At 42.7% G+C, this 25,916-nt stretch overlaps 1 protein-coding gene across 2 annotated transcripts; it reads left to right on the forward strand.

Moving 5' to 3' along the window:
- The first annotated feature begins 987 nt into the window (after positions 1–987).
- psen2 (presenilin 2) lies at positions 988–25,492 on the forward strand. Of its 2 annotated transcripts, none has more exons than XM_069885107.1 (11): positions 988–1,314; positions 6,918–7,060; positions 7,906–8,138; positions 9,076–9,217; positions 11,888–11,955; positions 12,050–12,270; positions 13,331–13,429; positions 14,486–14,563; positions 19,804–19,905; positions 21,053–21,171; positions 23,729–25,492. In XM_069885107.1, exons 2-11 carry the CDS (start codon positions 6,929–6,931, stop codon positions 23,882–23,884), a joined length of 1,350 nt encoding a protein of 449 aa, XP_069741208.1. In that variant the 5' UTR covers positions 988–1,314; positions 6,918–6,928; the 3' UTR covers positions 23,885–25,492. The 2 variants fall into 2 exon arrangements, with proteins under 2 accessions (XP_069741208.1, XP_069741207.1); XM_069885106.1 differs by having other exon boundaries at positions 989–1,314; positions 6,892–7,060.
- Positions 25,493–25,916: the final 424 nt, after the last annotated feature.

Consider the following 25,916-nt stretch of genomic DNA (forward strand, 5'->3'; position numbering starts at 1 on the left):
CATCACGCATCTATCCATGCTGACCAAGCAAGTCCCATTTTCCTAGGTTCGGTCTATCTCCCTCTAAAACTTTCCTAGCTGTATCCCTGTCTAAATAATTGCCCTTGCCTCTACCACTGCCCTCTGTGTGAAGAGGCTAATAACCCTTGGGTCACTTTTATTAAATCTTTCTCACCTTAAAGCCACTAGATTCCACTACTCTGGTGCAAAAGAGTATGAATATTTATCTACACCCTCATTTTTATATAAAAAAATACACGTCATCTCTCAGCCTCCTAGTATAGACGACAGGGAGAAAACTCCCATCATGTCCTTATAATTCAAGTCCTCCATTCTCAGTAACATTTTGCAGCTCTTCTGCACCCTTTTTAGCGCAGTGACCTCTCTACGCCGGAAAGCCTGGACGCAGACTGGGAGATCGCTTTGTGGAGCACTGTCCGTTGCAATAGCATGGATCTCCCAGTGGCCACCCATTTCAATTTCTTCCCATCCCACAGACCATGTCTGTCCACGGTCTCTTGCACTGGCAGACTGAGAAAGACCACCAGCAAACAGGAGGAAAAGCACCTCATCCATCGTCTGGGCACCCTCCAGCCGGATGGCATTTAACATCGACTTCTCGGGCTTCCTCCCCCATTGTTTGAATTCTGAGACTTCCTAATAAATTCTGCTTTAAGGGCTCAGGACCTAAACGTCGGCAATCTATGTTTGATTTTCTGAATAGACCCACTGAGTTCCTCCAGCATTTAGGTATGGCATCAAAACTGCGCGCTAATACACCAAGAGCGTTTTCACCCGCATCTTCCACCCCGCCCCCCTAAACAAAATTTTATTTGGGTAATAAAAAATGTTACAAAGGAAAACAGTGCAGTCACTTTTCATTCTTATTGTCACATACTTGCCATTACATGGTCGTGTTAGCCAATCATTGTGCTCCATAGCCCCACTCAAGTGACCCCCCCCGGGGTTTAACCCCTGTCCCCAGCGTCTGCACAAGTTGCGATATGACCCCGCCCCGCGGGCTAAACAAGGTGTTGCAATTTCAATACGCGTCAGCCGGACTCCAGGGACATTCCGCCCACACTTCTCCTCCGCGACAGGCAGCCCTCGCCAGTAGGGCTTGTGGAAAAGGCCGGATCTCTCCGTGTTTTGATCCAGGCAGCTGACGGCCGCCGTCATCCTCCTCCTCCGTTCGCCCGCTTGGATCACGTGCTCCCTGGCCACAGAACGTCCTGCAGCCCGGGCGATATTTTGCGATCACCCTCCACCGCCGCAGCTCCGACTTGGATTCGGTCACCGCGCTATCTTTTCCAGGCAAGCACCGGCGGGGATGGGGATGGGGTTGGGAATGGGATGGGCCGAGCTTCAAGGCAATGCGGGCCTCTCCGCTCCGGGTCCTCTGCCTCGCTGACGTTCTGTCCCGCACCCGTGCTCCCGAGATTGACCCGGGCAGGCTCGCCGCCTCCGGAAATCGGCCAGGAGTGGCAGAAAGTGCCATTCTCCAGTGAACGGGAGGTGGGAATTGAAGGCTGATCTCCAGCTCGGTGTTGAGACCAGAAGAAACATCACGGGGACAGAAAAGATTTACCTTTTATTTCTCCTTTACTCTTTCATTTCCTCTGATTGAATGGGGAAGTCGGGCTTTGCATTTGGGCCGCCAGGGTGTTGGGCACCAAACCGAGGAGGGTGCAAGCGAGCAATCTCGGTCCCACCTCTGGCCCCCGCAAGCTGCCATGGTGTGGAATGCCCAGTCTCAACGAGACCCCCAACAGCAGCAGCAGGCGATGGGTCTGCCTCGCTGATGCCCAATTCAATCTCCTGTCCGTGCGTAATCCCTCGCCCTCCAATCGCTCTGCCTTTTAAATTCTACCATTACACCCGTTCGCCTGTTCCGGGCATCTACCCAGTCTTTGTGTAAAATCCTGTCCCACGCATCTTTATTTTTAAATGCATGTCCTGTAGGTAAACACGCCGAATGTCTATCGATGATGCCTTTCATAATTTTATAAACCTCAGCCTCTGCTCCAGAGAAAAGAATCCACGTTTGTCCAGCCCAATGGTTCTCACCCTTTTTTTCCGCTCACATCCCACTTTAAGCAATCCCGATGCCATAGTGCTCTGATTAGGTAAGGGATTGCTAAAGGTGGGATGTGGGTCGGAAGAAAAAGTTTGAAAACCACTGTTTTAATCGTCTCTCGACATGTGCACGGTTTCAGAACTCCAAAGGAAATGGGCCAATGGCAATTTTTCTCAAGCAAAATGTTTCAGTAACAATTGGGTCTAGAGCAGTGATTCTCAGCCTTCCCTTCTCACCCACATCCCACCTTAAGCAATCCCTTACTAATCACAGAGCACCGATGGTATAGGGATTACTTAAAGTGGGATGTGAGTGGAAAGAAAAAGGTTGAGAGCCACTGCTTGCCTCTCCACATTGCTCAGACCTTCTAATTCAGGCAGCATCCTGGTAAATCTCTTCTGTACCCTTTCCAAAAACTTCTGCATCCTTCCAGTGATTGGGCAACCAGAAGATTGATAGATGTTGCAGCAACATCGGTGGAAGTTGTACGCTGTAAGGAGTTGATACTGTACATTCTCTCCGTGCTTGCATGGGTTTTTCTCAGGGGCTCCAGTTTCCTCCCACCCTTCAAAACATTCTAGGGGTGTAAGTTAATTGAGTGTACCGGCTTGTGGGCCGAAATGGCCTGAGTCTAAATTTAAAATAGTATTTAAAGGATCCAAATGCCATCTTCTACATATGTAAAGGGCAAGGTAGAATTATGCCCCCCCCCCACCCCCCGACCCTTCAGACAGGAAAGCTAAAGCAGGATATGTATCAACTCCAGATAACTTCCAAGATAACATTCTATTTGCCCAGATGGGCAAGATGAAGCAGGCATAAAATGCTGCTCCATTTAACAATAGTTTTTGAAAGTGGAGTTGGATAACATGCAGGGTTACGGAATAAGAGTGGTTGGGCACAAAATAAATTGATCCCATTCATGTTGAATAATATCAGTTTTATTAATTGTTCACAAAAAAGAATAAATAAAGTCTATTAAAGATTGTTATCAAGGTAAATACTTAATGACATTTGACCAATTGAAAATTAAATATGGAATACAAAATAATACAATATTTGGATATTATCAACTAAAAGCTTATTTAAGAGAAAGATTATCTTATTTATTGTTAGAAGATAATGAAATGGAAACAATAATATTAAATCCAAATATAAATAAGTTTATATCTGTGATGTATTTATTACTTTTAAGGGGGGGTAAAGAAGAAAGATTTATATAAATCGAAACAAAAGTGGGAAAAGTATTTGGGTATGGACAAATACCATAGAAATTGGACACAAATATGGTACAGTAGTATGAAAAATACAATAAATGTCAGATATAGAATGGTACAATATAATTTTATACACCAGTTATATTTTACACCCCAAAAGCTTAATAGATTGAAGTCAGATATTCCTGATAAGTGTTTTCAATGCAAACAGGATATAGGCACTTTTTTTACACTTGACATGGACATGTCCCAAATTGAACTCTTTTTGGACTAATTTAATAGAGTTTCTTCAACAGGTAATAAGTGTTAGAGTCCCGAGAAATCCTGTGCTATTTCTTTTGGGGGATAAATCACGGAATAATCCAGATTTAAAGTTGGATTGGTTTTGAAAGGAATTTTTAAAGATTGAGCTGGCAGTTGCCAACAAATGTGTAACTCTTTTGTGGAAATTGGACATGGATTTAGTACTACTAGATAGATGACATAGATGAAATGCGAAGTTGTATACCTTTGGAAAAGATTACGTATAATTTAAAGAATAAATATGAAAATATTTTGAGAATTTGGTTTCCATATATGCAAAAGATTGGTGTTATAACTTTATAAATACTTATATTAAGTGAATTGATGGATTATAGTTCGTGCTTTGTCACTCCTCAGTCTCATCTTAGTTTTTTACTTTTATTATATTGTTTGATGTTTTACACATAGGGAGATTTTGACCAAGTAACTCTATACTATATGGTAGAGTTTTAATTCATTATATATTTTATATTTAGTGGTTATATTCACAGTTGTAGAGATTAACATAATTAGGTCATAATTTAGTTATAAGGTAATATCCAGTATTGTTTAAATAATTAATCTATTTTGTTTTACTTTTCTTTTTCTTGCCTTTCTTGGGGGTTTTTCTATGAGGGAGGGAGAACAAATGATAAAACAGCATGTATTGATTTTGATCTACAGTAATTTGGCTATGTATGCACTTTTCATATGTGCCATTAAAATAAAATATGAAAAAAAAGAGTGGTTGGGTTGAGCTGGATGGATAGACTTTGCGAAGAGCTGGCACAGGTTGAATGGACTAAATAGTCCCTGCTTCCATTTAATGATTCTAATTCTAAATGGGTATGATTATGTGATTCTAACAAGATTTGGGAATTTTAATCTGTTCAATAAGAACATAAGGATTAGGAGTAGAAGTAGGCCACCTGGCCTGACAAGACCATGGCTGATCTGGCCGTGGACTTGGCTTCACTTATACGTCCATTCCCCATAACCCTTAATTCCCCTACTCTGCAAAACATGTATCTAACTGTATGTTAAATATTTTTAATGAGGCAGCCTTTATTGCTTCTTTGGGTGGAGAATTTCACTAATTCAAAGTTCAGATGTATTGTCAGACTACATCACATCAACCCCAAGATGCTTTTTCCTGCAGGAAGCAGTTCTTCCTTATTTTTTAAAATTTTTTAATTTTTCACACTATAAACCATATTGATCAAGATACATACATTTTCCTTCTTGAATATATACAGTGTCGTTTTCTCCCCTCCCTCCCTCCCTACCTCCCCTCCCATTTATTTAAAGTTCAGAAAATAAGATACATTAAACCCGTCAAACAATGTTGTCACTCAATAAGAATATACAAGAAATTCCCAGTTCTTCCTTATCGATGTCTTCAATCTACTTTCCCAAATCTTGAGGCTTTTAAGAAAAAAAATAATTTGAGAGATACCGTACCACATGGCAATAGGCCTTTTCAGCATGAGCCCATGCCAGCTAAGTATACCCATGTGATGAATTAACCTACTAACTTCACACGCCTTTGGAATGTGGGAGGAAACTGGAGCCTTTGGAGGAAACCCACGCAGACACATATAAATTCCTTCCAGGCAGTGCCAGATTTGAAAGGTTACTGGTGCTAACTGCTACACTAAATTACATTTATTTTATTAGATGAGTTTCTTGCAGAGCTGCCTTGAAAATATTGATCAGTCATTGCCACTTAGTGGGTCACGGCATCTTAGGCCAGAAACCAGGTGGGCCTTAGACAAAAAATGTTTGAGGACCACTGATCCAGACTTCTCTTATCCATGAATCTCTCCAAATTGAGCAACAGCCATCACCACCGTGTTCTGTGTTTGCTGTGACTTTAATTGGCAGGATTTGATTTGTTCCTTTTGACCTCAGTTTTATGAGGGTTTCTGATACTACAGTGGGTAAAATGTCACCTCAGTGAAGAGAAGGCCATTGTGCATCACCTATGGAATTCAACTCTTTTGGTACATGCTTCGACTAAGGCATTGATAAGGTCTGGAGCTGAGTGGTGCTGGAGGGATCCAGAGTATGGGAGAGCAGGTCAGTGGTGGATAACATGGCTGATGACCCCCTTACTTTGTTGCAGATTGAGAGGTGACTCAGTGGGTGATCCTTGTTGGGACTGTCTTGCTTTTAATGGAGTGGAAGTATCTGGGCCGTAGACCATAGCATCAGAAATGGCCAAGTCAGGGTGAAGCAGTAAAATCATTTGCTGGATTAAGTTTATCGTTCAGTAGCAGAAGAAGCAAAGCACTGTTGCTGCTTTCGAAAAGCTTAACGGCGCCACAGGCAGGATTTTGTTGGGCGTTTCGTGTATCCCGTACGTGGCATAAAGTGAATTAGCTGCTGAAGATTGGCCTTTGCACAGTTTGGGAGAAGCCCTTGGTACTTCTGATTGAAGATGGTTGGAATCTTGAGGTTTTTTTTCCCCTCACTTCACTCTACTATAATTCAAGATGGGAACATTCATAAAGCTTCCTGGTTTGTTATTTAGTCACTCATTTTAAGCTTGGAAGAAGCTGCAGAAGGAGGTAGCACAGAACATCACACAAACTTCCCTTCCTTCCATAGACTTTATTTATGTACCCTGCTGTCTGGGAAAAGGCAGCCCACACACTGAAAGGACAATCATACCCATCATCCCTCCTCCCATTGGTGAGAAAATTGCACATGAACAGGTTTAAAGGCTTTCTTCACCATAGCCATTAGTCTCCTGAATGATCCCCGCCACCATGCTGCCCTTGCTTGGTACTAACTAGTCTTCTTTTCCATTGTAACTCTACACTCTGTCATGATGCCCTTGCCCTTTTACTTCACACAGTTGTATGAGTGTTAGAGGTGGCCTGTTGTGGAAGAACCCTTCTCACTGTACAAGGTATAATGTGACAAGTAAACTCAAGATTGCAGAACTTTGTTGTGATCCATAAATGGTGAAGGGGTTCCACTCTTCTGCTTGGTCTTTTGCACAAAGGCAGTGGACTGGTGACTTCTACCAAAATGTCTTGCATCAGCGGCAGGTGGATTGACAAAGTATTTTTCTTGTGTGGTGTCTCTTGCCTCTGCTCTTTAGCACCCAGACCACAAAGGCACTGATGGAGCTGGTCAGCTGGTGTTAAAATCCTGCCTGACGATTGGTTCACTGGCAGAGGTGATAATCAGAACCAGGTTTCCTTTGAAAGGAGTCGGTGGTGGGGATTGGGGGAGGGGAGAGGGAGATGGTCGCCGGGGGTGTTTAATAACAACCGTGTTCTCTGTCTGTACACATTCTTTCTTCAGCCTTGCCCTGTGCCTGTTGCCCGCAGAAAGCCTATTCATGATTTCGTCTGACAGTGAAGAAGAGCTGTACAGTGAGAGAACAGCTCTGATAGCGGCTAGCACCTCCACCATGCCCTCCTACCAGGACGTGAATGGAGTGCAGGGCCCCAGCGACAGGCGGACTAACCAGGTAGGAACTCCAGTGCTGCCGATAACCTTGACGCACGTTAAGCTATGAAAGTGGTGGCTTTCTTCAATAGAATTAATAGAGAATTACACGAGAAACATGGGACCGTGTGGAATTACATTGGAATCAGATCAGTCATCTTGAATTACACACAATGGCACACATTAAGTAGTATTCATGTAGCTGTGTGGCTGCAGCAAGTAATGCATCTGTGCATTGTTTACAGAGCAGAAGCAGGCCAAAAGTAACATGCTGTGGCTGCTGGTAAACACTCCGCACATCAGGCAGCACCGTGGAGGAAGAAACAAAGTTAATCTTTCAAATCGGTGGCCTTTCCTCTGATCTCTGGTCAGCAACCTGTTTCTCTCTCCTCAGATGCTGCCTGACCTGTTGGCGTTGTCCATTTCTATTTGTTTTACAGAAATAAGAACATGAGAAATAGGAGCAGGAATTAGGCCATCCGGCCCATCGAGCCTGCTCCACCATCTCCACTGACCTGCTTTTGCCCCATATCCCTTAATTCCCCTACTATGTAAAAATCTATCCAGCCTTGTCTTAAATATATTTGCTGAGGTAGGTTCCACAGCTTCAGTGCAGTGAATTCCACAGATTCACCATCCTCTGGGAAAAGCAGTTCCTTCTCATCTCTGTCCTAAATCTGCTACATTTGTGGTTCTCCCCACCCGTCCCTGCTTCTCCCCTCACGCTCGCGGTACACCCCCAAACACCAGTGTTCCAGCCGAGCCTCCTCGTGACTTACTGTTACAGTTCTGTGTGCATGGTGCTCTCTGGAAGGAGGTCCAAGCAACGTTAACCTATCCACGTCTTGTGTTTTTTGGCCCGTGCAGCACAGATGTACAGCCAGTCGGCCCACAAACCCAGCGGAGGGGAGCGAAGGTCCAGGGGCTGGGTCCGCCGGCAGAGACGCGGGAGGAGGTGAGGAGGAAGAGGAGGAGGAGCTGATCCTAAAGTATGGAGCGAAGCACGTCATCATGCTGTTTGTGCCTGTCACACTGTGTATGGCGGTGGTGGTGGTGACCATCAAGTCGGTCAGCTTCTACACAAGGAAGGACGGGCAGCTGTAAGTGTTTACGGAGCACCCACTTGCAATTTGGGAGTTTCAGGATCCCTAGGGTGAGCCTTGCTCACGTAACCTGCTGAGTGACCAATGCTCCATGCTTTGCATGAGCTTTCTCTCTCCCTGCTTTACACTGGCACTGTGCAATGGCCAAGGGTGTATGTTTCAATGTCTCTTCCTTTGACAGGGAAGCATTTGCTGGTTGGAATTTTGTGTTCCAACCTCTGGAGTGGGATTTGAACTCACAACTTTCTGACGCATGATTGTTACTTTTCAGTGTAATGCTATTGTTAGAAGCTGTTTCCCCACTTGCTGGTTTAAACCTTTCATAACATAGCAGCTGCCTTGACGTAGAGCCTTCTGCAATGTGTGAAATCTCTGGATCTGAATGTGTGTTCTTTATTCCATCACTGATGTGGACATCCCATGTTTCGGGCCTGCTGTCTGAAAGCATTCCACTCCTACATCTTTTTCCTCCTTTATGACGCTCCCTGAAACTTGAATTTAAATTTAGACATATAGCAAGATAACAGGCCATTTTGACCCACAAGTCCGTGCCACCCAATTTACACCCAATTAACCAACACCCCTGGAACATTTTGATACGTCGTAGGAAACCGGAGCCCCTGGGGAAAACCCACACAGACACGGGGAGAAGGTACAAACTCCTCACAGACAGCGTGGGATTCGAACCCCGGTCCTGATCGCTGGTGCTGTAATGGGGTTGCGCTAACTGCTACGCCAACCGTGCCACCCTAAGTTCCTGAAATTTGTTGGAAATCTGTCAAAATATCTCGATGTGCAGAATTATCCCCATGAAGTGCCTTGGGATGTTGATATCACATTGACAACTGCTAAAACTTCAATTTTGCTTTTACAATAGCCTGATAAACGCAGGATTTACTATTATTGGAAATACATTTAACTTGTATTCCCACAGAATCTACACCCCATTCACAGAAGATACTGATTCGGTTGGACAACGTATCCTGAACTCCATCCTTAACACTTTGATTATGATCAGTGTTATTGTAGTAATGACAATAATTCTTGTCTTTCTTTACAAATATCGATGTTACAAGGTAGGAATTTTTAACTTGAATTTATCATAAATTTCGACTTACAGCACACTAACAGGCCATTTCGGCCCACAAGCCCGTCTCGCCAAATTACACCCAATTAACCTACGCCCCTGGAACATTTTGTACGGTGGGAGGAAGCCGGAGCCCCTGGGGAAAACCCATGCAGACATGGGGAGAGCGTACAAACTCCTAACAGCGCGGGATTCTAACTCCGGTCCCAAACTCTGATGCTGTATCGACGTGGCACTAACCACTATGCCCACCATACTGCCCTTTATTTATAAATTACAATTTGGTGAAAACCGGCTTCAGGTCTTGAACTTCATGTCAAGAAACCAGCTACTCCAGAGAATGAAATGGAAAGAATGATCAAGCCATCTCTCACTCCTTGGCTGGAATCTCACGAACTGGACGTCATCGTTAGAATAGTTTGGGATAATTCCCACAAGCCCACATTTCCAAGGTGGAGAAACATTAACTAGGATAAATCTGTAATATGATGCTTTGTGTATATTATTACTTCCAGTGTTTGAACAATGTGAAATCATGGGCTAAATGAAGTGGCGCATGGTTGGCCTAATGGTTAGCGTAACGCCTTTACAGCGCCAGCTATCGGGACTAGGATTCAAATCCCACGCTGTTTGTAAGGAGTTTGTACTTTCTCCCTGTACCGGCGTGGATTTCCCCGGGGGGGGGGTTCCAATTTCCTCTCACCGTTCAAAACGTACTGGGGGCGGGGGGAAGAGTGGAGGTTAATTGGGTTTGAATTGGGTGGCACAGACCCGTGGACTGAAATGGCCTGTTACCATGCTGCGTGTTTTTAATTTTTTTAAAAGTGAGCTGTGTTCAGACAGTATGATATGATGAGCTGTCCTCTGCAACTTTTTTGGAATTGTTATTGGAATGCCATCAAACTGTGAAGCTGCAATAATTGCTTCTATTTCAAATGGAATTTGTTTTCTTTTTGGTATCAATTATTTGGTTCTCATCTGCGTTGAGCCCACAGACCTACAGGGGCTGATGCTTGCAGAGGGAGTCAACACTGTGATTGCTCAACATTGTGTCAGGGCTTTGGACCAAAGCTGGTTTGTCATTTGCCTTCGATTCTTTCGTACATATGGACACCTTTATCCTTCACTGGCAATTGCAGCAAGGGAGGTTTAATATATCATCACTGTCTGCGCAGGCTCCTGCACTTCGCTCTCTGGCTCCAAACAACGTTCTTTCTCAGCACGTCGCACTCCACTCTCCAGCACTCACCACGATGACAGGTGCCAAGCACTTTGACCATGAAGGAGCAAGAGACCGAGGGAATTAGCAATGGACCAACCCATGAAGGAAAAGGAAAGGTGGAGAAGGAGAAGGACTGATTACTTAGTCGTGACTTCCATTTTTCAGGAACTGTCCACATCTCCCTTAGACAGAAAAAAAATCCTATTGCATGGATTTAACGAGCAGCAGGTTCGCCAGGGTGTTTTTGTTGACCAGATTCCTGTGCAGCGCTCCACATTATGAAACAGATGATCCAATCACTTGGAGCTTGTTTTTTATAAATTGGCTGCCTCTTTTCTAGCCTTACAAAAAAAGCTCTTTGAGGCAACATAATGTCATGGGAAAGTCAACCTATTTGTTGTCAATGAAATTATGGGTATGAAAATCCATCAAATACCAGATTTCAGATTGATTGTCCGAGTACATACATGACACCACATACAGCCTTGAGATTCTTTTTCCTGTGGGCGTGGCAGAATTACCACTTATTGGTAATGCAAAAAAAACTGTTCATGGTGTACACATGTAAACAAATGTAAACAGCTGTGCAAAACGGAGAGGAGGAAAAGAAACAATAAAATGAGTCCCTGATTGAGTTTGTGGTTGAGGAGTCTGATGGTGGAGGGGTAGCAGCTGTTCCTGAACCTGGTGGTGTGAGTCTTGTGATAGCATTTGCAGTAGCAAAAAAGTGTATAATGACAACTTGGAAAATGGAAGAGAACCTAAAAGTACAAAGGCACACATAGAAATGAACAAGTTTATTCCTTTAGAAAAAATTCACATACAACCTAAAAGATAAATATACATTATTCGAACAAATTTGGGAACCATATATAAAATATGATAGAAAATGCCGACCTCAGACCTCCATCTCCTAAAATGATAAGAAGATAAGCGTGATAAGATTTAAACATGTAAAGGTGAATGATACAACTTTTTTTTTCTCTGTGATGTTTTCTTTTGTGTGTGTATTTATTGGTTTTTGAGGGTGGTGGGAAGGGAGGGGAGGGGGAAGGCGGGAGGAAAAAAAAGGAAATGTCACTATGTATACTCAATGAAGAACATTTTTATATATTGTTATTGGCATGGTTCATAGAGCAATAAACCAAATATTACAAAAAAAATACCTGGTGGTGAGAGTCTTGTGGCACCGACACCTCTTTCCTGGTGGCAGCAGTGAGAACAGAGCGTGTGCTGGGTGGTGAGGGTCTTTGATGATGGCTGCTGCTCTCCGATGGCAACGTTCTCAATGGTGGGGAGGGTTTTGCCTGTGATGTCCTGGGCTGCGTCCGCTATCTTTTGCAGGGCTTTATGCTCAAGGGTATTGGTATTGGGGTTCAGTAGCAGGTAAAACATTTCCCTGGACTGCTCTCTAACCAGAATGCTTGTGTTTTCCAGTTTATTCATGGGTGGTTGATCCTCTCCTCTCTCCTATTACTTTTTCTCTTCACCTACATATACTTGGGGTATGTATTTATCTTTTTTAGTTCTCTTTCAGAGAAGCATTTGCCACTGAATCTATTTTTTCTGTGATAACTGGTTGACCTGTTTCCTATCCAGTGAAGTGTTTAAGACCTACAATGTGGCCATGGACTACCCAACTCTGATCTTCATCATTTGGAACTTTGGAGCAGTTGGCATGGTTTGCATCCACTGGAAGGGTCCCCTCCAGCTGCAGCAAGCTTACCTCATCATGATCAGTGCACTAATGGCCCTGGTCTTCATTAAGTATCTTCCTGAATGGTCAGCCTGGGCCATTCTGGGTGCAATATCCATATATGGTATGTATTCCATTGACAACGTAGCCCTATAACATTCCTCCAATTAGCAATAGTTTCAGGCAGAGTTCTTAAGCAGAGAGGTGGAAAGTACACATAGTGAGATGCAATCTGCTTTAAACAGAAGCAGAGAGAGGGAAGTTATCAAAGCCTTAGTAACTTCATACATAGCACCATGCCAGGTTGGGTATGTCCAGTTTATTGTCATCAAGTATAACCTGACAAAAGTTTTCAACCAGACATAACACACATGTATATGTAGGACAAGTATTATATCTATTAAAATAAATTAAATATAGTTTTGTACAAATGAGAGTCTTGGATGGTCAGTGTGAGCAGTTCCTTTGGTTGTTCAGCATCCTCAAGGCCTGTGGGAAGAAGCGGCTCCTCAGCCTGGTGCCTTTGCAACATAATGTTTCAATGTGTCCCACTCCAGATCCCTATGCTCGTGGTCTAAGGTGCCACTCCCAGTGCAGTACTGAAGGTTTGCTAGACACCCACTGAGCTTCTGTTGCTCAGACCTTCTAATTCAGGCAGTTCCACAGCGAAGTACACGAGGCACGATTTAGTGGAACCAAACACAAAATGGTGGCAGCAGTCACCAGGGTCTCAGACACGCAGAAAAAAAGAATCTCAGTGTTGTATGATGTCCGACAATAAATCTGAAATCTGGTTCAGTCCGACCAGCATTTTCTGTTCCTGCATTTGCAGTTTTTTTCCCAATTTTTGTTGGCCAATATCCATCTTTTAAGGAGCATATAATCTGGTCACTGGTGGATGTTTGCGGCACAGAAGGTGGCTGCCATGTTTTCTACATTCCGTCATTGAGTACACTCATCGTGTGAAGCTATGAGGGGTTCTCTTTAAATTTATTGCTAATTTAATGTCTTGAAAAGTAAGTGTTAGCAAAACAGTAAATTCTACCGACAATGAACTAACAACAAGAGAATGCAACAGGACAATGGTAGATCTCTAATTGTTATCAGCAATGCACTTTGAGCCTTGTAGCTAGAAGGATTGACCACAAATACATTGAAGCTTGATTGTGGCTGTTTTGCTGCAGATCTTATTGCAGTGCTGTGTCCTAAAGGCCCCCTGAGGATGCTCGTTGAGACAGCCCAGGAGCGGAATGAACCAATATTCCCTGCCTTGATCTATTCGTGTGAGTCTATTTTTTATTTTCTTGTTCACACTCGACTGCTTTTTACACCCAACGGTTCATTTGATTGTAAGAAAAATTTCTCAAGCCTTGTGGAGGTTAGTAGTGGAGGTGAAACTGAGGGAAGCGAGATGCTGTGTATTCATTGCAATAGTGATGGAGACTATCCAGGGCTCATGGCATTGAAGGTGTTAAATGAATAATAATGCCCATAGAAGAGATGCATTGTTGCATGCTGCCAGTTCGTCAAATGACTCCCACCCCACCCCCCTCCCCAATGCTGATCCTTGTGGTTTATATAGCTTCAGATGGGGTCCATCAGGGTCAAATTGCTCAGCTAACATGCCTGTCAGTGCAAAGCTAGCTTTTACAATTCCCTCAAAGTTGGGGATTCAGGTAAATAATAAGATGATTGGAAGAGTAAAAGTTTGTGTTAAGAAGTTTGGTAACTGGTGTTGGGAACATAAGTCTTAAAATATTGTTGTCACAATGTGCCCTAAATCAACCAGCACAAAGTCAGGCCCTTTGGCCCACCGAGTCTGTGCTAGCCCTCAACCACCTGTTTACACTCAGCCCACTTTATTATCCCCATATTGTCATCGTCTTTCCTCAGATTCTACCACTTACTAGTGGGCAATTTACAGTGACCGATTACCTACTGACCTGCACGTTCAGGGACGTGGCAGCAAAGTGGAGCGTCTGGAGGAAATCAGTGCAGTCACGGGGAAAGTTCAGTCTCCATGCAAAGCACTGGAGGTCAAGGTTGAACCTGGAGTTACTGTAGCGGTGAGGTATTGGCTCCACTAGCTGTGCCACCATACCTCTGCCATTCATTCGGGAGTTGGGCATCTGCTGGACTCCCACTGCTTAGTGCTCAATCCATTTGGCTGCACTCTGAATCTGTGACTTAGTCCACCACGAAACGGGTCGCACCTGAGATAGCCAAGATGTTCTTCATGGGAAAACCAGATCAAGGGACAATCTGGTGGAGTTTGGGAGCATGTTAAATTTATATTTAACCCAAACACTCTGCTTCAACCAGTTTCCTTTTCTCTACAGCCACCATGGTCTGGCTGGTGATGATGGCGAAGAGAGATCAGGGGACCGAGGAGCGTTTGAACAATGAGTGCGATTCAGGTTGGTGCAAGGCTGGGAATTCACAGTAAGGAAGTGGGAAACTTGTTGAATTGGGATCCAAGACCCTTTTTCATAAAGGGACATGTTAATTACATTATTGTGATCATGGATTATGAAAGAACACCTTTCCTTATTCTCAGGGTGCTGTTGAACCATCTCCTTGACTGCTGTCTATACAGTTTTTTTGAAATTAATTTATAGTATCTCCATACATTCATTTCAAATTGACTTAGTATAATATTACATAATAGATACTAAATAATTTTCAAATTTTCACTCCCCCCCCCCCACACCTCCCCTAACCCCTTAGGAAACCACCTTGTGGTGGTTAATTCCCAAAAACCCAAATGGGTGTGGTATAAACCACAAGTGGCATATGACTTTCGGGAGCAGAAGTACCACTCCCTCCCCCCCCCCCACCACCCAGGCAGACAAAATACACGTATAAACCGAAAAATCATCATTTCTTATATCCATAAAACCCGGTCCATCAATTTAACCAATCTTATTCATAAACTCTTTTTTTTGAAAATCCAAACTTGATATTAAATTTTGCACCCTTTCCACCCTCCCAACACTGAGTTAAACATTGTTTACAATCAATAAAAGCTTTTTTTTAAATTTTTTTTTTCAAGTCTTCCTGAATTTCATCCACTGAATTAAAACACCTCTGAACATCCCAGTTCAACACCCAATCTTCCATTCTTATCAGTCTCAAGTTGAATTTGTAGCTTACTTTCAAAAAAAGTTTTTTCAAATCTTTTAAAATTTTCTTGAACATAATTCCTTCGGTCTTGATCTTCTAAAGCATCAATATTATTCATAAGTTCTTTCTTCTATGTTTCCCAATTTAATATCAAATTTTCCACTTTGTCAATCTTCTCAATGTTAAGTTGAAATTATTGTTTATTTTCAAGAAAAACTTATTCAAAATTTTTAACTCTTCTTGGACCTTGCTCCTTCGACTTTAATTTTATAAATCATCAATCTTGTTCATAGTTTCTTTCTATTGAGTTTCCAAATTTAATAAAGTTTCTGTTTTTTCCAATTTTCTCAATATTAAACTGATCTTGTTGTTTAGTTTAAAAAAAAAACCTTTTCAAAACTATTAAAATCTGTTTGCAATGTATGCATACTCACAGATAATAAATTCACTCTTCCAATATTCCATCCAAAAAAAATCACTGATAAACCTTATTGCAGGTCAAGGAGTTCCATATATATGTTTATCTTCAGAAAATATTTCAAATATTTCAAATCAACATTCGTCGCCATCTTTCAAAAAGGAGTCCAAAATCAACTTTAATAAGTTCTGTTCTTGAGAAAATTCCAGCACCAACTCCGGCTCTGTCTGGGCAAATAGGTCAAATTTCTTCCAAAGTCAAAGAATGTAATTTTGTTCTGTATTTATAGATAATAAGTTCATCCTTCTGATATTCCATCCAAAAAAAATCACTAATAAACTTTAATGTTATCTGGATTTTTAAAACTCACGGGCAACCAATGCCAATTACTGCAATTTATCTTCATAAAACATTTCAAATCAATATTCATCACCATCTTTCAGAGGGGTGTCCAAGGCCAGCTTATCCGACAGTCCAATTAATGAACTCCGTTCTTAAGAAGATTCCAGCCTTGACTCCGTGGTTCTGTCTGGGCAAGTAGGCCGAGTTTCTTCCAAAGTCGGAGAGTGTAGTTTTGTTCTGTATTTGAACTCTATTTTCCTTAATCTTTGTTGCCATTTTAAACTAAAAACAATTGATAAACAAAACAAAGACTTTTAACAGAAAAGAAATATTCTTAAAACGGGTATTTATATAACTGCCTGGGGGAGACCGGGAAGGCATGTCCGCTCCCTACGCCATCTTGCCACGCCCCCCCTGTCTATACAGTTAACCAAATTACCAAGGTAACAGAGCAGGAGAACCCCCATTCAATCCCTTGAGCCTGTTCCACCATTTAATTAGAACCATAACTCAACCCTTCTGCCTTGGTTCCACAGCTCAACCTGTCAATCACCGATTTTTCTCCTGCAAATTGAGGGGGAGAGGGTCTCTGTTTCTCACTCTGTGTGAGTGAATCTCAACATTATTGGGACTCTCAAATTTTATGGTCATGCACCTTATTTTGATTTATTTTCACCTGAGAAATCTGGTTATCTAATATATCAATATCAGGTTATCTATGCTATAACTGCAGCTCAGAGCATTACACTAACTTGCCATACCTCCATTTACATCTCCTACTTCCTGGGAAAAGGAGTCAACACACCCTGGACACACTCTCTTCTCCCCACCTCCCCCTCCCCCCAAATACCTCCATCGGGGAGAAGGCTCAAGAGTGTGAAATTCTCCACCAATGGATTTAAAGACATTTTCTTCCCCGCAGCCATCAGGCTCCTGAATGAGCCCCACAACGTAGCTGTCATTCTGCACTTATTGGGTACTAGTTAAACTTTTTCTTTCTTTATAACACAAAACCCTGTAATTGTACTCTTGAACTACTTTAAACTGCTGTATGAATATGAGAATTAACCTGTTAGACGGCTCTCGGAAGAATATTTCTCACCAAACAAGGGTATAATGTGACAAATAAACTTAGAATGTAAATACTTTTATGAACTCAAAGAGCGCAATTAATATCTTATACTCAAACCTTTCGTTTGAGGTACATAATTATTCTTTTTAGTCTCATCTTTCTGGTGAATCCAATCTATGCTCTATTCCTTCCAAGGTCGGATTAATCCTTGAAAAATAAAAAAAAAAGATGGTAAACTGAAATTTTTAAAAAATTGTTGGATGTACTCAGCGGATTTGGTCATAGTGAGTTAATGTTTCAAATGGTTCCAGCTTTTTCTGTTTTAATTTGAGCTGATGCAAGGTCCAGAACGGAACAGTCCTCCAGGTGGGTCTCACGAGTGCTGCTTCACATAATCTCCAAGCCATTTTATATTCACGTCTGTTTAAGATTAAAATGATTCCCCCCCCCCCCCCCCCGCTTCAATCGGGTGAAGCGTGATGTTCTCAACCAGCACGTGGAAGTTTCTTGGTGGGACCTCATTCAGCCAATCATCCCAACAGCTGACTGGGCCTCGACTTGTAGTGAGAGTCCCCTCAATTAAAACTGGTAACCTCAGAAACACAATCATGTAGAGTTTGAAAACAAACACTGAAATAATAAACCCCTATGGGAATCCTGAGCCAGAAGAGTGGGAAGATGTGGACCGATTGGCTTGTTCCAAGAGCTGATGCAGAAACACAAGCCGGGTTATATGAAGTGCTCTGCCTTGGGAAACACAAGAACTATGGATGGTGGAGGGTCTCATCAGGTCAGTCACTGTTTCATACGGCACAGAAAACAGGCCATTCGGCCCTTCTAGTCTGTGCCAAAAACATATTGCTAGTCCTACTGACCTGCACCCAGTTCATAACCCTCCAGACCGCTCTCTCTCTCATCCATGTATCTATCCAGTTTATTTTTAAAACTTAAGTGTGAGCCTGCATTTACCACGGCAGCTCATTCCACACTCCCATAACTCTCTGAATGAAGTAGTTCCCCTTAAACCTCTCCCCTTTCACCCTAAAGCCACGTTCTCTCGTATTTATCTCTCCTAATCTAAGAGCCGACTTGCATTTACTCTGTCTATACCGCTCATAATTTTGAAAACCTTTATCAAATCTCCCTTCGTTCTTCTACCGTCCAAGGAATAAAGTCCTAACCTGTTTAATCTTTCCCTGTAACTCAACTCCTGGTGACCCAGCAACATCTGAGTAAATCTTCTTCTCTGCATTCTTTCAATCTTACTGATATCCTTCCTGTAGTTTGGTGACCAAAACTGCCACAATTCTCCAAATTTGGCCTCACCAATCTCTTTTCAGATTGGGACAAAGGGTTAAAAACACTGACTGTCTCTTTGGCAGCCTTACCAAGATGATGCTTGTCATGTTTAGAAAGTATCTTGCATGGAGTGTAAAAGGTTGACCACCCCTGCCTTATTGTATAATGTTGCGTTTGGGAAGTATCAGGATTGGTGGGTTCACAGAGAGATGATAGTCACAAATGTTACAATGAAAGGTAACTTTATTGAACACACAGGAGCCAAACAGGGAAGATGTCAAATGATACTTAATTACTCTACTACTAAACAACTATATAGACATTCACATTGGACCCAGGTTGGTCTCGGATACCAGTGGCCGCCTATTTTCTACATGGTGAGAGACAAAAACTATAATGGTGCATGCAGGCATGTCAGGCACAAGGGACTCCAATGCCGGTTGCTGTTTACCCTACCACACACCCCCACACGTGCATACACTTCACAGACTGGTACTTTCAAACACACTCCTGATTCCCTGAACCAACAGGGGTGCCACAGCTCTCTGCAATCACTGATCTACTGCAGTACCTCGGCTCAACTAAGTGTGGTGCACACCTTACCCATACCTCCTCCAGCGACATCCACAGTAGTGACCTGGTGTGGAGCATTGTCCGGGACTTGGACGAAGAGGCAGAGAAAGAAATGTAGTGTGCATCGATCTTTGAACTGTTCTGAGCTGGACGTCTGCCCAATTATGACATGGAATCATTTAAATGAACCAAAGGCAAGGAGTGCACTAATGGGTAGCCAGAGTCCAACCCTGATTGGCTGGTGATGCGGCTTCCAAAAAAGTTTCAGGCAGGGAGGTCATGTGACCATCTGCCATTCCCAGTGTTCCAGACAGACAGGGAGGCCATGTGTTCCTCCACAATCCAAATGTGGCAATGCTTTATTTTTTTTTAAATGGTCCCTATTAATGTAGATTGTAAAGAGAAGTCTGTGGAATGTATTGTGTAGCTATATATGGGAGGGATTCACACCATAGATTCTTCCATAGGAACAGTGCCTTAGTCAGCCCTTGTGACCCTGAGAATTGCAAAGATGATGCAGCCAGCATGAAAAATACAAGCAAACTCACAGAAGTACTTTTGACTGCTTGTATTCTCAATCTTTTTACAATAAATAGTGGGGAAAGGGTATTTTGATACTGATGAATCAGTTAACGAGAGCTCTGTTTTCCGATTCGATGTGGGAAGGGAGGAAGTGTGAGGATGGACGTGGTAAGTGACAAGTAAGAATAGCATCCAAGCAGTGTTGGCCATTAGCTGTGTCTGATCCTTCATTATGTAAACGGGGATTCTTCTCCCCAGAAATGTTTTGGACAATTTTGATGCTGATGTTTTCATGCTGTTCTGCCTAGTGAATGTTCCTGATGCAGAGGTTGAGGTGAACCACCATGATATCGCCCAGAGCCAAGTGGTGCGTCATTCAGCTTCTGGTACAGAGGAGATGGAGGAGGAAAGTATGTGGCCCGGTTCTGCTCATTTAATCACCCACCCCACTTCCCCCTCCCGTGCTGTTAGCTCTGCAGGCCCCATGAAATCTGTTTATTTGACCAAGCTCTTGGTTTACCCCTCCTGGCATCAAGGTACCATGCCTTGATCTCCATTGGGTATGATAGCACTCTTCCTGTTGAGTCAGAGGATTATCTTTCAGAAGGGACATTACACTGGAGTTGGATGCCGCAGATTCCCCAGTTCTGCCAACTTCGCCTACTTTCCCACCAGCATTATTGGCTCAACTCCCAACTGTTCTGCCTCGAATAGTTTGGTATGAATTAGGTCTAAATGCTCCAAAGAATTGGCAGAGTCAGGAATATTAACCCTCCCAACACTTTGTATATTCTTGCAAGCTATGAGCTGCATTTTTAGATGCAACTGCATCATGTTTTAAAAACAGTAGTGTACCAATTCAGTTTCAGATTACATCGTATTCGTGTATAAGCTATAGCTGCTTTCAGGTGCTCGGACGCAGATAATGTGCCAGCAGATGCGGCTGGGGGAGTGCAGCTGGGACATTTAGGTGGCCACGGAGAAGACGCCTTTCTGTCACCTGAATGTGCCAGCTGAAGGAGAGCCGCGTCCCAGGGAACGCCAGCTCCTGTGGACTGTGGCCGTAGTCCCACTGCTGCTTTCAGGTGCAACGGGGGATTCTCGGAGCTGGAGATTATACCTACAGGAGGAGGGTTAGGTAAGTGCTCCTCCTGGCTGGGTTCTCCACTTACAGGTGGCCTCCCGACAGCCGCATTGGGGTAGAATATGCAGCATTACATCAGGGTATTGTGGCCACCTGAAAGTGTCTTATGTAATATCCTACCTAAAATGCCCCTCTTCAATCTACTCAGATTTCCTGTGTTTGTTTAAGAAGCTTATAAATGCATCTGTTCTAATGACAACCCCCCCCCCCCCCACCCCACCAAGTTACTCAGAGTGGTGAGGGTCACATTCTCACTGATCTCTGGTAAGTAACTCAGTGAATTCCACTGTGCAACTATTATGCTGGCATCCTCTTGTCTTTCATCTTCCCCTTGCATGGAAAAAGCCCCAGCCTGGTCAACCTTTTGTTATCTTCTCTGGGTTCTGTTACCATTGTTGTGACTCTTTCCACAGAGGGTGTGAAGCTTGGCTTAGGAGATTTCATCTTCTACAGTGTCCTTGTTGGCAAGGCTGCAGCAGGCGCCAGTGGAGACTGGAACACAACCTTGGCCTGCTTCATTGCTATTCTCATTGTAAGTTGAGAGAAGGAGCCCTTTGCCCCTTCATCTAGCAATGGCATTCCTTCACGCAATGAAGGTAGATTGTACGGATACAAATAAAGAAGTCTTACTTGCTGTAGTATCCCAGCTGCATAAAATGTACAAGGAAAGAAAATAAAAAGAGGAGGAACAAATAATAAGTATTCACAATTGGTTATGGGGCAAAAGATGTACTGCAGAGAGCTGTTTGGTGGTCTAAGTGGCATTATGGTTAGGGTAGAACAGAAGTTTGGTGGTCTAAGTGGCATTATGGTTAGGGTAGGACAGCTGTTTGGTAGTCTAAGTGGCGTTATGTTAGGGTAGGACAGCTGTTTGGTGGTCTAAGTGGCATTATGGTTAGGGTAGGACAGCTGTTTGGTGGTCTAAGTAGCATTATGGTTAGGGTAGCACAGCTGTTTGGTGGTTGAATTTGTGTTATGGTTAGGGTAGCACAGCTGTTTGGTGGTTGAATTTGTGCTATGGTTAGGGTAGCACAGCTGTTTGGTGGTTGAATTTGTGCTATGGTTAGGGTAGCACAGCTGTTTGGTGGTATAAGTGGTGTTATGGTTAGGGTAGGACAGCTGTTTGGTAGTCTAAGTGGCATTATGGTTAGGATAGGACAGCTGTTTGGTGGTCTAAGTGGTGTTACGGTTAGGGTAGGACAGCTGTTTGGTTGTGGCATTATGGTTAGGGTAGCACAGCTGTTTGGTGGTCTAAGTGGTGTTATGGTTAGGGTAGCACAGTTGTTTGGTGGTTGAATTTGTGCTATGGTTAGGGTAGCACAGCTGTTTGGTGGTTGAATTTGTGCTATGGTTAGGGTAGCACAGCTGTTTGGTGGTTGAATTTGTGCTATGGTTAGGGTAGCACAGCTGTTTGGTGGTTGAATTTGTGCTATGGTTAGGGTAGCACAGCTGTTTGGTGGTTGAATTTGTGCTATGGTTAGGGTAGCACAGCTGTTTGGTGGTTGAATTTGTGCTATGGTTAGGGTAGCACAGCTGTTTGGTGGTATAAGTGGTGTTATGGTTAGGGTAGGACAGCTGTTTGGTAGTCTAAGTGGCATTATGGTTAGGATAGGACAGCTGTTTGGTGGTCTAAGTGGTGTTACGGTTAGGGTAGGACAGCTGTTTGGTTGTGGCATTATGGTTAGGGTAGCACAGCTGTTTGGTGGTCTAAGTGGTGTTATGGTTAGGGTAGCACAGTTGTTTGGTGGTTGAATTTGTGCTATGGTTAGGGTAGCACAGCTGTTTGGTGGTCCAAGTGGTGTTATGGTTAGGGTAGAACAGCTGGTGGTCTAAGTGGCATTATGGTTAGGATAGGACAGCTGTTTGGTGGTCTAAGTGGCATTATAATTAGGGTAGCACAGCTGTTTGGTGGTCTAAGGGGCATTATGGTTAGGGTAGGACAGCTGTTTGTTGATCTAAGTGGCTTTATGGTTAGGGTAGGACAGCTGTTTGGTGGTCTAAGTGGTGTTATGGTTAGGTTAGGAGAGCTGTTTGGTGATCTAAGTGACTTTATGGTTAGGGTAGGACAGCTGTTTGGTGGTCTAAGTGGTGTTATGGTTAGGTTAGGAGAGCTGTTTGGTGGTCTAAGGGGCATTATGGTTAGGGTAGGACAGCTGTTTGTTGATCTAAGTGGCTTTATGGTTAGGGTAGGACAGCTGTTTGGTGGTCTAAGTGGTGTTATGGTTAGGTTAGGAGAGCTGTTTGGTGATCTAAGTGGCGCTATGTTTAGGGTAGCACAGCTGTTGATCTAAGTGGCTTTATGGTTAGGGTAGGACAGCTGTTTGGTGGTCTAAGTGGTGTTATGGTTAGGTTAGGAGAGCTGTTTGGTGATCTAAGTGGCACTATGTTTAGGGTAGCACAGCTGTTTGGTGGTCTAAGTGGCTTTATAGTTAGGGTAGGATAGCTGTTTGGTGGTCGAATTTGTGCTATGGTTAGGGTAGGACAGGTTCAAAAGCTTGATAGCTTTTGGGGAAAGAACGGTTCTTGAATCTGGAGGCTTCAGGCTTCTCGACCCAATGACGTACTGAAGCCTAATCTCATGGAGGCAGTTGGTGGCACAAATTCGTGGATAAATTCTTCAGTGGCGATGAAGATTTGTGCTTTCAAGACATTATTTATTTTAAAAATAATTTCCAAAGATGTGTGGTGGTCAGTTAATTGGCTGCTGTTAATTGATCCCAGTGAGTAGATAAGCAGTAGAATCTGGGGGATGGGTGGGAATGGTTGATGGGAACATGAAAATAGAAATGGGATCAATGACATATTAGTTTCAATGGGTGCTTGATGCTTTTTCCGTGCCCTGTGACTCCATTAATCTCTGGGTAATACAGGGTCAGATTGTATTCCCATTGAAAATGTACCTCAGGAGGGAATGGTTTGAGAGGGAGGTGCAGGTGTGTGATTGTGGGACAGGCTTTGTGGTCAAAGCCCAGATAGCAATCCTTCCAATAATATTTTCAGGCAACCCCAGATACCACCCTTTCACTCTAGCTCCAAATTTTGGGTACATTTTAACTGTAGCACGCTTACACTCTCTTTGTTTTCAACAGGGATTGTGCCTCACTCTTTTGCTGCTGGCTGTGTTTAAGAAGGCCTTGCCTGCTCTTCCCATCTCCATCACCTTTGGCCTGGTGTTTTACTTCTGCACTGACAACCTGGTGCGTCCTTTCATGGACACTCTTGCTTTCCACCAGTTTTATATTTAGGAAGCAAATGACGGTCAATTTAAAATCTCGTCTCGGGTTGGTTGCAAAGTTGGAAAATACTTGCACTGATGTTACACTAGAAATTTAGAAAAACATAATCGTTTATATATTTGTGATAATTTAAATGATGAAAGTGGCACAATCATTTTTATTCTGTCAAGAAAGTTAAGATCCATTTGTGTGGCGTCTTCATAGAAAGATTATAAAAGCAAGCCTGTAAGTAAATGTATTTAGTCATCTTGTTGTGACATCAAGGATTAAAAGGCTGTATCGTACAAAAAGCAATTCTTTTATATCAATGAGAACCTTTTGAGGCAACAAGGTTCAATGTTAATTATTCCAACATTCTCATTTACTTGAGAATGATTGCAGCTTCACATGATCTGTTTGTAAGTTGGGAAACTGGTACCCAATGAAAATGTAGTAGCAGCATCTATTCTACATCGGCCTAGGATGTGAATAATTCTCTACAAGTTCATCTCTTTTCTAATTACTTTGAAGAAATATTTTAAGGTCACTAATTGTGATAACTGGCAGGTTAATATGCAAAGAACAGGAAGCACTTTTTGTACAAGGAAGCGATTTTTATGCAATCTTACCCAAATATTTCCTCAGGTTTTTGTAGCATTTTAGTGAGTAAAATAGAATTACATGCTTTTTGATTAGTACCTGTACAGCCAATTTTGGGGAATGCTGTGTAAAATGCTTGACAAACTATTATAAAACTGCAGTCACTCTTTAAAACAAATTTAAAGTGTAACTGTGATGAAGAGGAGAGTTCCCAACATTCTTACCTGAAGAATGATATGAATATCAAAGCATCTGAATAATGGCTAGATATTGGCAAAATCACCTCTGCTGCCTTTGAGATGGCAAAGGACAAATAATCAACTTTATTGGCAAAACAGCAGTTGTGTATTACACAAAGCTGTGAAAGGGTGTGGACAGTGGTTCAATGGTAACAGGAAAAAAAGAATATTGGGAGAAGTGGTTGGAGAACAAACAGCTGGATAGCTGCCTGCAGTATATCAGAATTTATTGTCATGAACAAGTGTCATAAAATAAGTTTTTTTCCAAGATTTATTTAGAGAAACCTGATTAACTTGATTACTCAGTAAAACTTAACTTGTCCACCTCATTTTTGCATAGTTCTGGTAAGTCTCAAGCTGTTGCTAGCAAACAATTGGTGCAGCAGGGAAATACTAAGATGTGTCTGATACCAGATAATACCCCCTAGTGGTCATCCTCCATTATTGTTAATGACCGACTGCACTAACTCAAAAGAGGATCAATCTGACCAACATCGAAACTTCAGGGACAGTTACATCCAGTCCTATAAATCAACCCGAGGGCTTCTAGTCTGTGTTCCCTAATGGAAATACTTGAATAAGGAGGAGCTCCTTTGGCATTCTCAGACAACTTCAAACAATTGAGCTATTCCAAAACACCCAGGGTATGGGGGTGGGGGTGTATCTGGTGGCACAGACCAGTTAAGATTTTGTGATGTTTCTAGTGACAAACAACTGAATGGGATGTTAGCTTCGCATTTGAAAATGATCATAATCTGTGATTTTTAGTGACAAATAAAATTATTACAATAACTACCAAGTCCTGGCTTTTGTTTTATTACTCAACAGACTTGCGCTTCTGACCGCATTTTAAGGATCATGAATCGGGATGAATTGAATCATCCACAGTAAAACATGTACAGAACCCAGGGACACAGCTGTAATCTGGAGCAAAAAAAAATCTCCCGGAGGAACTCAACAGGTCAAAATATCAGTGGGAGAAAAGGAAGGGGGACAATGAGATTCTAGCTGGATACTAGTCGAGTATCACCAAGATCTGAAGCTGGCCAGAAATAAGTAGACTATTAATAACAACTTCCGAACAAACATCAGAGCTAGCCAGGATTCAGTGGGGCTGCATGCTCATTTGATCCAATTCTTCCACATTTAGTATTTGTTTTGACCTGGCTGTGTCATGGTTGCATTATCCTAGCAATTCAATACTTTTATGTATAGTATGACAT

Source organism: Narcine bancroftii, chromosome 6, assembly GCF_036971445.1.
Source record: "Narcine bancroftii isolate sNarBan1 chromosome 6, sNarBan1.hap1, whole genome shotgun sequence".
Lineage (NCBI taxonomy): Eukaryota > Metazoa > Chordata > Chondrichthyes > Torpediniformes > Narcinidae > Narcine > Narcine bancroftii.